We start from the raw sequence: 13,393 nt of genomic DNA, 5'->3' as shown, positions 1-13,393 counted from the left end.
TTAGCGTTCTGGGTCTTGTTTCTTTAAAACATCTCCAGGCAAATTTTGAAAGTTTTCAAAATTAGAAAAATCAACTTTTGCTATAATGATCTGAAAACTTTTTCTTTTGTTTTAATAATATAATGAAAACCTTATAACCCTATTAACCTATAACCCACCCCAGAACTAGAACATTATCAATAATGAACAGTCCCCCTACGCATTCCTCCTCCATCCCGTGCTCCCTGCTCAAATAACTGCTAAACTGAATCAAAAACCTTTCTGGAGAATATTTTCCAGACACTACGTATCCCTCCCATTTGGCTGTGCCTTCTATGGGCCCCTACTCCTCCAAAAAAATGACCTTTCCAAAATTGGGGAGGGACTGGATTTACAAGATATTGATTGTCAGACTTAAAAAATTAAGCACAAAATACATTATTAAGTGATATTAAGGCAAAGGTACAAATATCATGAGGAAATATCACAGTATTGCCTCTATTACTGAAGAGGATGGGACCCAATACTGTACTTGTGGACAGAAACTTTAGCAGTAGAGGCCAGGACAGCACATGTCCACTGCAGTCACCTGAGAGTAGCTGTATGGACTCCTGTGTTGAGAAGGATTAGGAGGACCCACCCTGGGTCAGTAGAAAAGTGCTAAGATGGACTGCTGTTGGGCCCAGGAGGGGAAAGTGGTGGCAGGCATGTATGTATGACCATATATGTTGTTCCAACCAGCTATAAACTATCACGAGGAGGCAGAGGGATGGATTCCAAGACAAGGATCCTTTGCTCTGGGTGTGGGGTAGTTTCCTCCCTCCTCCAGATGAGAGGTACTCCAACTTCCCAACCTCTTGACCTACACCATGAGACACTCCCATACTTTATCAAAGATGGCTGTGCTCAAATGGCCACCAAGCCTAAGTGATTAGGCCAGTAAATCCTGGGCGTACAGCGTAGTGAACATTTGGGTCCTCTTCTGCTAATGCATCCATAAATGAACCAACATCTCCCTTCTCCCTACCAACCCCAAAGAAGATACGCTCTTCCAGAAATCATTGTATAACTACAACGACCGAGCCCACAAAGTACACAAAAAGATAAGAAGATGCCAGGAAATCCCACGTTGGTGATGGTTTTATGATGTGTGCATCATGCCGAGGTCGTTTACCATATTTAAGGAGCAGGTTCTGCCTGACTGACGCCATGGATGAGATGAGGGATGAGGCATCATAGTGTGTGTCCAGGTGGTCAGTGACAGTACACAGAGAGCTCAGCACTTTGGCAACACTCCCTCTTGCTAGTGCAAAAGCCAGGAGAGTCAGCTCCACCTCTGGGGTAGAAGAGCAGCTATAAACAAAGAACAACAGACACTTCACTTCCTAAAACTATGAGAAAACCCAGGTAGCTCAAACTCTGTGTAACTGGTTACATAAGCAAAACCAACCTGCCATATATGCTTTCTCTGTTTACCAGAAATACTTTTTCAAAATCCTTAAGACAGCCTAAAGAAAAACTAAATCAACCCAGAGGACCAGGAAATTCAATCCTCACTTCTGTAACCTTCACCTATAAGTATTAAATAATGCTATCAACTTTAATAAGTCAAACTTTATAAACCAAAAATAAATAGGCTGTTGCAATAAGCCCCTGCTATGAAGAAGCCTCGGGTAATAATCTGGCTTGGCCAGAGAGTTAAGAGCTTATTCCTTCAAACACCAATAACATATTTTAGATCTATTCCACATCACATCTGCTTTTTTAAACATATTACACTGAAACTTTTAAACCTGTCTAGATGGGGACTTCCCTGGCAGTCCAGTGGTTAGGACTCCGTGCTTCCACTGCCGGGGGCATGGCTCTGATCCCTGGTCGGGGAACGAAGATCCCCACATGCCACATGGTGTGGCCAAAAAAGAAAAAAAATAAACAACAAAAAACCCTGTCTAGATAGCTCAGGGCCTGGTTTGTACTCTAACAGGGCTCACTGTGACAGAGCTGAGTGTCCCCACACTACGCGACCCCTCAAACAGCTAGCAGGGTGTCCTTTCCCAGGTCTATGGACAATCAGGCTTGTTAGACCTGTTCATGGAGACAGCAGGTGCTGGGCTGGGGATGTGAGGGAACTGAGAGGCTTTGCATTCTGGACTTTGAGACCCCTGCTCTAGCTGAATCTGAGGATTACTCCGCACCCACCCCCAATTCCTGAGGGCAGGTGTACTGCTAGATCATGGAGTTTACACGGGTGCACCGTTATTTCACTTTCTTTTCAGTCACTACAAATGATTCTTTAAAAAAAAATCTTTAAAAGATTTTAAAATTAAAAAAACAAAAAAGACTTATCAAGCACATATGCCCTCTATCCCCCACCAGCCCTTATCAACCTTAATTTTACCTAGTTATCCTTATGAGGAAGCTGTCCACTTCTTCCAGAACGTTGGGAGACAGGAAAGTTGAGAAATCTGTAGATCCTGGTGAGAGGGAAAGTGGAGGCATGTGCTGCAGTGCCTTCCTAGGAGTGTAAAACGTGCAATCAGAACAATCCCTGGCAAACAATAAACTTAATAATACAATTTTAGACCAAAAAAATTGTTGGAAGCTTGTTTGGATTAATCCCTTATCAAGAAACAGTGTTCCTACAGAGAACCTGGTACATAACACAGATCAGCCTTTTTCCTGCAGGGGTCCTGGTGCTAAACAGTTTAATGGGGTTTCTTTCTTTTCTTTTTTTCTTTAAGAGTTCCATTTCCCTCTATAAAAGCTCATTCAACCCTCTGGAAGCAAGTGTTCATTTTAAGTAGTATGAGCAAAAGACATATGTCTACAGAAAAACCCTGAGTTCTTAGAATACTTGACCCCAGGGGCAGAGCTGTTTGTGACACACACAAAACATTCATCTTCAGATCTCTTGTATCTAAAGATGCATCATGATATGTTTATTTTATCCTAAACATATCAGCACCTGTCACCTTCTCTATTCCTTCCTGTGTTCCTTGGCCTTTCTACTCAGAGTCTGCTTTAATGTTTCTCTTTCCTCATCTCCTTTTACAATAGCTTTACCTCCTCTGGACCAGCAGTCATCTAATAAATTTATGCAACGAAATATTACTGAGTCCTACTTGTGCCAGCAACTGTGCTAGGCAACGAGTGTGCCATGAACAACGTGAAGGTACAGAGAAAGTCACTCGAAATTCTACACTTGATAGTCATTTCATGATAATAGTAGTGGGAATCCCTGAAACTATTTTATTTCTACATCTCACAACAGAGACAAAACAGCAAGGCTAACACTGTGTCGGCTTCCACCATGCTCTCGTTTCTTGTCCCCCCATATGAGCTGCATCAGTAGGGCAGCTACACTAACATATAGTCGATCAACAAGGTCTAAAGCCCCTAAGTGGCATGCAAGGATTTACAGAATTTATTCCCACTTTTGTTTCATAATATTTTTTCCTTACTTATTTTTCCTCACTGATTTTTTAAAATAATTTTTAAATTTTAGAATAGTTTTAAGATCACTGATATTTAAAAGTTAGGAGTGACGATACCATTGCCGATTAACTATTACAACTGTTTAGGGATATATCTGTTCTTCAACAACGTGGCATGGCTTCACAAAAATAAGGCGGAAAACGTTTCCTCTTCCCCTTCCTGAAAATTCAGTCCATAAAGTAGGGCTGTGCAAGGTAGGCACTCGTGTGTCCTTGGGTGGGTGCATGGGTGGGGTGCATGGTGGCCCAGAGCGAGGTATTAGAGTGCGGTACTGAGCAAAGGGACAGCCTGGCATGGAATGCAAGCACCAAGAGGGTGAGGAGGGTGTCCAGTCAAGGGCCAGGGAGGTGGGAGACTAGTTATATAGAGCGGGATTGTTCAAATAAGTAAATATTTTAGGGATGATGGGAGCCAGGTTTCTCACAATCACAGAAGGAGTTACAAATAGAGAAGGGGAGAAAACCAGAATGAATAGTAGTGCTGGATTAGAATTAGAAGTTATCAGAGTTTATTAGAAGTATAAACTCAGAGTTTTCAGTGTTACAGATACAGAAATAAATATAGGTGTCAATGTGTCTGTGCATACACATATGTGTCTATTAGTTACACACAAACATGTATTTCCCAGCTGTGTACACTGAGAGAAGCAACACTCCAACAGCAATGAGTTTAGTTTGTTTAGTTTCTAAACACAACTCTCCACTAAGAGTGACCATGACTCCTGAGCAAAACAGCTGATCCTAGGACTATGGCAGGGAACATTCAAGATAAGCCTGGAATATCTTGTTGTAAGGAAGTGTTCCAAGAATATGAGGACATATCAAAAGGACATATGAACCAGACTGAAGGGGTTCCCATCAAACAAATCTGGGCCAATCTGACCGTCAAAACTGTGATGGATTATAACTCAGGGAATAAAACAGGAATCTTGAGTCATACCAATATAAAGTTTGATGAGAAATGGGATATTGACATAGTCTCAAAGTACCTCCTCACAAAATATTTATTAATTACAAAGGGAAAAGAGTTCTTTTACACTGGAAAAGTCTGGCAGACACCACTTTCATCAAAGGGTCGAAGTTAACATCACCAAACTAGTAATAGGACAATCTGAAGCTGTGTGTCGCTGATGGGATGCAATGAGAACCCATCATCACTTCTATGATATTCCTGCCCAAGACACAAAATCTAATCTTAATCATGATGAAACTTCAGATAAACCAAGACTGAAGGACGCTCTTCAAAATAACTGACCTATAATTTCAAAAGCGTCAAAGTCTTAAGAGTCAAGGAAAGACAGAGGAATTGTTCCTTATTGAAGGAAACAACAGAGACATGACAATGAAATACCAAGTATGATTCTGGACTGGATCCTTTTGCTACAAAGGACATTACCGAGACCACTAGCAAAATTTGAACGGGATCTGAGAATTAGATGGTAGCAATGTGTATCAATGTTAATTTCCTGATTTTGATGGTTGTAGCAGCCTGTTCTCATTTGCAGGAAATACATACTAAATAAAATATTCAGGAACCATAGGGCATCAGGTTAGCAAATTACTCTCAACCGGCTCAGGAAGAAGCTGCTTTTTCTTTTTGCATAGAATTTGCAATATTTCTCGAAGTTTGAAAATTTTTTTATTTTTTAAATTTTAAAACAGGCAGGAAGAAAGGAGTCTGGCCAAATATTACCCTTCAGATCTAGCACTGCCGGCGGCATTATTTGCTGAAGAGTTTTATTTAATAGCAAATAACAAAGCTCAAAAGACATCTACAGACAGAAATAGTAGCTACCTCTTTTATCTGATAGTTTGATAGCCTGCGCTAAGAGTGCCCAATATCAGTTACTAAGCTTACATATAACACGAATACTTCACTGCTACTGAAGCGGGCTGCTTTGCCTTATAGATTACCACTGAGTCTTTTTGCCCTAACAGTTTTTAGAAGAAAATTTTCAAAGGTACTCTACATTTAAAAATAAATTAATTTGGTGTCCTTGAAAAGATTTGACTCTTTAGTGAAAAGAGCTTTCAACCTAGGGCCTAGGTCCAAAGACCTAGATTCAAACTGATCCATCACTGCCTGGTCATATACCTCAGGGAAGGTCACCGTATCCTTGTCTATAAAACAGGGATAATCTTTACAGATACATTTTACGACATAAGTAGGTAAATAATATATAGCATCTGAAGGTGTTTTATCCCATATAAATTGCTAGGTAAATGTGAACAATTGTTCCCCAGTGGATAAGGAAGAGGAATGGCATGTGGGACCCCCTCACAAGATAGGAGCTGAAGGCACAAACAGGAAACAACAGGGCACCTGGGGCCCAGCTGTTGACTGAGTCTCGATGATCAAAGGCTGCTCAGTGACTCGCCCTAAAGGGTTAGAGAATGAGCGCCCCGTGACAAGCCTGGAAAGCAGAGCGACTTACTGAGTGTTGCGTAGCACTGTTTGGACAAAGGCGGGATTTGTCTCCATGGAAGCCGTCACCAGAGATGTCAGCAGAGACCAATACCATATTGCAGAAGCATCTGAGACTGAGACCCCAGACTTCTTGACTCTCTGAAAGCCAACAGCCCTCAGACCATGAATTCTAGTGTCACATCCATCACTAAGACAACGCTTTATGTTAATCTGGACATCTGTCAAGCGCAAACAACAAATTCAGTATTGGATTAACTTCTTCAGTTCAGCAAATTCTAGGCTTCCAACTAAAAGCAAGATAGTAATTCACATTTCGAAAAGAAAATTCTGAAGATATACTTTGATGCCAGAAATAAACGATGTGTGCAATGGAGCTAGTATATATAATAAATTTGTCAAAAAAGCATTGACCAATCTAAGGAGTCAAAAGAATCATGTGTAAAACTAAGGGTGGCTTAAATCTTTATATCACAAAGCTTCACAGGCATTTATGAGTTCTGATAATTAACACAAAGTGCATTTTTAAAATCCTGATTAAATACACGGTAAGAAAATGTCTAAAAATATTTCCTAGAGTTCCGAAATTTGGATGTTGTTATGAAACAGCAGCTGGCTCATAGCAGTTGTGAGAATTTCTTTTTAATTATCAAGTCCAGATAAATGGCACAGGCATGACTCACTTTTAAGAGCTGTCGTAATTTCTTATTTGGGTTGGAAAGGAGGTGAGAAGTTTAAAAGGACCCAATTAAGAGAAAAGACCACCACAGTGTAAGACAGGAAGCTTCTACTCCACAAGCTTAACTACTTCTTTGCCCAGGGGTGAGACACAAAGACTCTACCTCCCCAGGCCTCAGTTCCTTTGAGCAAAGTAAGAATACTTCTTTTGGCCCAGGAAAGCATTAGAAGAAATGAGACAAAACATGAAGCATTCCGGCTCCCTGAATGAAATAAGCCTGGAAAGAAATCACAGAATTGTGATTATTTCCAAAATGCTATGTGTGAAGCAAGGTTATAATAGTATAAAAATGGAAACAACCTAAATGTCCAAGAATAAAAGGCTTGTTAAAATTAAGGCATATTCTTACAACACTAAATAAAGGTGTGCATGAATATATGATAAGACAACACATTAAAAAGTCACAAAAGAGTGTGTACAAAATATCACCTTTTTTTGTAAAAAGATATGTATAGATATATGTAAATATATATATATGCAAACCTATCTTTTATTTTTAAAAATGTGTATCTATATATGTGCGTGTGTGTGTGTACTGATACACACAGACATACACACACACACACAAAGAAATATAAGAAAAGGTCTGGAAGGATCCATATCAACAGATTCACAGCGACAATCCCTGGGTAGTGGGATTCTGAATAATTTTTATCTAAATATTTCTAATTTTCTAATAAGAAAACAAAAATAAAATATTTTTAATTAAAATAGGCTTTACTGCTTTTCTATAACATTTAAAAACACTGAATAGGCGAAATAATGACCACTTTCATGTATATGATGAGAAGCAAATCAGATCTCCAAAGAAAAGCAAACAGCTTTTCTACTTCAGAGGTCTTCCCGCCAAAAAACATGACTTCTTCCTCCCCTCCCAATCCCCTTAGTTAGAAGGGCAAGACGTATCTTGGTTGACTCACAGAGCTGACTGATGTTGGCATTTTCCAGCAGTGTCACATAGCCAGTGACATTGCTGGGAATGTGCACGTCGCGGACTTCCTGAAGATCGCTGGCACTCCTCCCCACAGCTACAGTCACCTGCTGCGGCATGTAGCTCTGATCAGTGGCAGCCACTGCAATGGACAGGTGCCTAAGCACAACATCTGGCTTCATTTTTAAACTGGAAAACACGGAGAGCAGAAACTACAAGTGTTTATACAGGTTGAGAACTGGCAGGGCCCACAAGTCCCATCTCTTAAGATCTTACATGTGATATACCACAAGACTGATTCCCCTAAAAGCAACTAACTTGAAATGCTGGCTATTAGTTTCAAAGCCCTTATGACCGTCCCAAGTTTCTAAAATTCCTTTCAGTTCAAGATCAATCTTCTGTTTCTTTTTAAGCTACTAATACAAGCAGGAAAGTACAATATGAACAGTCTAACAAAATCCCTTTACCTGGCAAGAAGCAAATTTCTAAACTGCATGCAAAGAACTGGGTATATTCCCTCATGTATAGATGGCTAAAGAGCATATTTATCCTCTATGAGAAAACAAGGTAATTATTTCTGTTTCCACCAACTGAAATCAGCCCATTTTCCGAAGGGACAGGTGAAATTTTAGATAGCAGCTTCATCATAGTTTACTGTCATCTATTCCACTCCAGTGGGGGAGTTCCCTGGAGGTTCAGTGGTTAGGACTCCGTGCTTCCACTGCAAGGGGGTACGGGTTCGATCCCTGGTCAGGGAACTAAGATCCCCCCACGTGCTGTGTGGGGGTGGGGGAAAAAATTCCACTCCAGGATTCCTGACCACCCCCGTTCCCTCTTTCTCTACTAAACTGGCCAACTTAGTTGTACATAAATTTTTTAAATGTGCAGAAAAAATCTTGAGAAGTAAAATCACATCAGATATAAGAAAAGTACTTGTCCCTTGTGATATTAATCTTCCTGAAAACCTAGTGAAAAAGATCTGAAATCCGTATCATAAAATATTAGTCAAATGCTAATTTTCTCCCTTAAAATACCAAGTAAAGAAATTATCCATATTTATGAATATATGAACCAGGTTAGATAATTTTACATGATTCCTTTAACTTGATTCTTTTCTTTTTTAATAATTTTTTAAAACATTTTTATTTATTTATTTTTGGCTGCATTGGGTCTTCGTTGCTGCGCGCGGGCTTTCTCTAGTTGCAGCGAGCGGGGGCTACTCTTTGTTGTGGTGTGCGGGCTTCTCATTGCAGTGGCTTCTCTTGTTGTGGAGCATGAGCTCTAGGTGCTCAGGCTTCAGTAGTTGTGGCACGTGGGCTCAGTAGTTGTGGCACATGAGCTCAGTAGTTGTGGTTCGCGGGCTCTAGAGCGCAGGCTCAGTAGTTGTGGCGCACAGGCCTAGTTGCTCTGTGGCATGTGGGATCTTCCCGGACCAGGGCTTGAACCCGTGTCCCCTGTACTGGCAGGTGGATTCTTAACCACTGCGCCACCAGGAAAGTCCTAACTTGATTCTTTTTTTTTTTTTTTTTTTTTTGCAGTATGCAGGCCTCTCACTGTTGTGGCCTCTCCCGTTGCGGAGCACAGGCTCTGGACACGCAGGCTCAGCGGCCATGGCTCACGGGCCTAGCTGCTCCACGGCATGTGGGATCTTCCCGCACTGGGGCACGAACCTGTGTCCCCTGCATCGGCAGGCGGATTCTCAACCACTGCGCCACCAGGGAAGCCCCTAACTTGATTCTTAAAGCATTTTTCCAGATAGTCACAAGAAGAAAAACACTAGCCAGTTAAGTAGAAAATATTCTAAAATTTTAAAAAATAATTTTTTAACACATTGATGGGATAAGAGAAAGAAAGTGGGTAATTTTCTTGGACTTTCACTCAAGAATTGGTATTATAGCACCCACCGAATCCAGTGTGAGCGGGCACTGCCATCTGACTGCCAGTATGATGACGTTTCTCCATTTGTCATCTTGTCAATGTCTGCAGGGTTGGAGGATGTTTCTATATAAGCATAGCACTTTGCTACTGACTTGAGTTTGTCCATCTCTGGACTTCTAGTTAGATCTCCAGGGCTCTCTGCAAGAAAAACCAGATTTTATCATGACATCTCTTTCACAAAGAATTTTTTAAAAGATCATTTAAAATATCTAGCAGAAATATGCTTGGCACTTTGGCCCTAGAAAAATAAATGCTCCTTAAAATCTCCTTCCAAATTGGAGAACACGTATAAAGCAGAAGGACTGCTCCATGAGCTGACTGTAGTACAACACAAATCCACTGATATATCTGCAAAACCACCCAAGAGATGAATATGATGTCTTATAGTTTGAATTTACATTTCTTTAATTATGAGTGAGATTTTTTTAAGCCACTTGTTTGTAAGCCACTTGCGTTTCTGAGTATGGCCTGGTCCTGCCCTCATCTATTTTTGTTACTGGGTCACAAGTCTTCTTATCAATTTATATATTTTATGTACATTATGTAATGTATATATACACATACATAGTAAGTAATATTTACTGACTGTTTACTGTGAACCAGGAACTTTTCTACACATTTTTATGTATTAATTCATTTTAGAGATGAGGAAACTAAGGCAATTAGGTAATTGCCCAAGGTCAGAGTTAGTAAAAAAAAAAAATTGAGTCTGTCACAATGTTACAAAATATACTTTTGTTCCCTAAAATGTCATTTGTCTTTTGACTCTGCTTGTATTTTTTGCTGTACAGAAATTTAAATTTGCATACAGTCTAACTTATAATCTTTTCTTTTGTAGTTTTTGAGTTTCATGTCCTGCTCAGAAAGGTTTTCCCATGTCAGGGTTTTTAGCTCTTATAGCTTTCTTTTTGGTTGAACTTTTTAATCCACCTGCAAGTCATTTTCGTGAATACAGTGGGTTAAGAATCTTGTTTTATTTTTTTCTGCAAATGGCTAACCAGTTCCCTAACCCAACTTGTTTGCTAATTCACCTTTCCAACCTGACGTGTAATGCTAACTATATCTGGTACTATGTTCCCACATGTATTTGGGTCTATTTCTGGATTCTTATTATGTTCCACGGACCTGCCAATTCACAGTATCAACTTTTGTTGTGGTCACTAAGTGAGTCTGCAGTGGCTTCCCTCATTTACTGAACAACTATTCACAGAGCACCTGCTACGCGGCAGGCATAGTTCCAGGTGCCAAGTATAATGAAGCGGACAGACAGACAAACACGCAAGTAAATACGAATGCTACAACCTCAGATGACGGCAAGTGCCATTCAGACTATTAAACCTGCAGAGGGGATAGTAACCAAAAGGTGGGGAGTGGCAGGGGTGGGGGCATTAGTTAGATAAGAGTAATGAGAAAAGGTCTGAGCGGAGACTTGGGGTTATGAAGAGGGTGAGAGGGAGGGGGAGGGGGAGGGGAAGGAGAGGGGGAGGGGAGAGGCAGAGCAGGTCACATTCTTGTGCTACAAACTGGTCACTATTACGTGTTCAGAAATAAAGGCAGGGAGAAGTGTTGGCTCATCCTATCAATAAATACCACACTTGGAAGAAACGATGCTCACGCCTTCTCAAGAACACCCCCCACCCCCGCACACGTACCCTTTTCTTTTTGTACCAGTTGATCCAGAGAGTCCTTCAGAACAGAAGCCCTCATGGTGCTCATGTTATTGCAGTGGTCCAACATAGGGTAGGGGATGACGGTGCTAGAGAGCCGGTTGCGATGCAGGAAGCGCAGGATCATTGACGAGTGAACATCCAGGCCCTCCTTGGACTCTGAAAATATGTCTATGAAACCTAAGCAGACAAAATCCATCTTTGGTGTTTTCGGGAACCCACCACAGTAGTTTCCACATCCCCTGCCTGGCGGCCTCTCTGAATTAGCTGAATTAAAAGCAGCTGGTAAGAATCCTCACTGATAGTTTCAGCTTTAATCACTGAAAAATCTAAAAAGGCTTTTAAGAAGTGAATCAGTGGTAATCTCAATTTAAAAATTAACTTCATTGTAGTTTAACAGAAAGTTTAGAAGACTCAGAATAGTGATTATTTGTTTCAATCCAAGCTTCAAATTTTTATAAGTTTAATTTATAAACCTAAATACTAACTTGAAATTTTTAAAGAAGTTTTGCATATAGAATGTGGGCTAGGGATAAAGTTTATCACGTTAGAGAGTAAAGGCATAACTGCTTTTATACTAAGCTACAAAAGACCACAATAATGAAAATATAACCACTGCCCTGACCACAATTCCCGATGGCATCTCATAGTTTTTAAGGTCCTTCCACACACAGCACCTCTTTTGGTCCCCACAATAAGGTGGGGGGGTTGGAGGGAGGGGGAGAGAAGGCACCGAAGGTACTGGTATCCTCCTCTTACAACTGAGGAAAATGAGGCTCAGGTGACAGACCAAGACAACAAAAAGGGGTAGCTCCTCGCACTGCCTCCGGGTGCTCCCTCCACTATTCCAGTTTTTTCTCTCCAGTGTGGCTCCTCTGGAGTCTCCCCCATCTGTCCATCTCTCTGGCCACTGCCCAGGCTCTGGCCTCAACACCGCCCATTCATACCCCTCCCCAGATATCCTAAGCGGCTCCCCTGGCTGCGTTTTGTCTGACATTAACTTGAGTAATCTTACAAAAACACAAAACAGGCCATGTCTACCCTGTTTAAAATCCTTTCATAGTTCCTCATAACCTACAATAATATGTTTTGAACTGAGATGCACATAACCCAGGCGGTTAAGTGAAGAGAGAATAAAAAACATGGCAGCTTTTCCTGGAGCTCAGATATGCTTGTAGAATTGGGGAGGGTTGTTTTTCTTTTTGTTTTGCTTTCTAATTAAAACAAAAGTACATATATTATAATTTTATCATTTGATAAACTGTCACAAACTGAACACACCCACGTAAGCAGCACCTAGAGCAGGACTCCAGAAGTCTGCAGGAGAAACTACTTTTAAGTGTGAAACAGAAACATTGTATGAGAGCAGAAGGAAACTTTGCATTGATTTTTTTTTCCTTTTTGCGGTATGCGGGCCTCTCGCTGTTGTGGCCTCTCCCATTGCGGAGCACAGGGTCCGCACGTGCAGGCTCAGCGGCCATGGCTCACGGGCCTAGCCGCTCTGCGCGGCATGTGGGATCTTCCCGGACCGGGGCACGAACCCGTGTCCCCTGCATCGGCAGGTGGACTCTCAACCACTGCGCCACCAGGGAAGCCCTGCATTGATTTTTAAAGATAAACAGAAGATTGAGGAGAAACTGTGCCCTTGAAGCAGCCCATTTGATTCTGCCCCCTACACAAAACCCAGAGACACTGGTTTGATTTCCCAAGCCGCAGAAGTTGATGCCATCCCTTGCCTCTCCTCTTACAGTTCTTTTCTAAGCAGATGCCCACAGTAATACCCAAACCTCACATGATGACGCTGCTGATGCTGCACTGATCTCAGAATCCGTGTGATGCTTGTAATGGGAAAACTTCTGTCATATGCTGAAACAGTCCCGGTAAAGGGACTGTCTCTCTTTTAAACATTCAGCACCCATACAATGAGAAACAAAAGGAATAAGTGTCAGTCTGGGTTAGACAGAGGGACCAGGGAACTAGGATCCCACCAGAGAGGTGAGGTCAGCTCACCAAGGTTCAGCCTAGGACTGCGAAAAACAACTCTTTTAAGTTGGCTGTTGATAAAAATTTTGAGTAGAAAGTCCTAACTCATTGGGATTTCCCTGGTGATCCAGCGGCTAAGACTCTGAGCTCCTAATGCAGGGGGCCTGGGTTCCATCGCTGGTTGGGGAACTAGATCCCACATGCATGCCGTAACAGAGTCCGCACGCCGCAACTAAA

The 13,393-nt window shown here is 41.4% G+C and overlaps 1 protein-coding gene across 4 annotated transcripts in view; it reads right to left on the bottom strand.

Annotated features, from left to right (window-relative positions):
- Window positions 1–13,393, bottom strand: part of ZZEF1 (zinc finger ZZ-type and EF-hand domain containing 1) — a 114,994-nt gene that overhangs the window by 80,421 nt on the left and 21,180 nt on the right. For all 4 annotated transcript variants that reach the window (XM_082603120.1, XM_082603121.1, XM_082603118.1 and 1 more), the window contains exons 3-8: window positions 11,159–11,353; window positions 9,473–9,644; window positions 7,558–7,757; window positions 5,909–6,119; window positions 2,378–2,494; window positions 1,154–1,332 (exon numbers count right to left, since the gene is read on the bottom strand). In XM_082603120.1, coding sequence (XP_082459246.1) covers window positions 1,154–1,332; window positions 2,378–2,494; window positions 5,909–6,119; window positions 7,558–7,757; window positions 9,473–9,644; window positions 11,159–11,353 — 1,074 coding nt within the window. The remainder of the gene's footprint in view (window positions 1–1,153; window positions 1,333–2,377; window positions 2,495–5,908; window positions 6,120–7,557; window positions 7,758–9,472; window positions 9,645–11,158; window positions 11,354–13,393) is intronic.

This window comes from Mesoplodon mirus, assembly GCF_964341445.2.
Source record: "Mesoplodon mirus genome assembly, chromosome: 18".
In the NCBI taxonomy this organism is placed as follows: domain Eukaryota; kingdom Metazoa; phylum Chordata; class Mammalia; order Artiodactyla; family Ziphiidae; genus Mesoplodon; species Mesoplodon mirus.
Note: the sequence above shows the minus strand (reverse complement) of the source record. Positions and strands in the feature narration are given on the sequence as shown.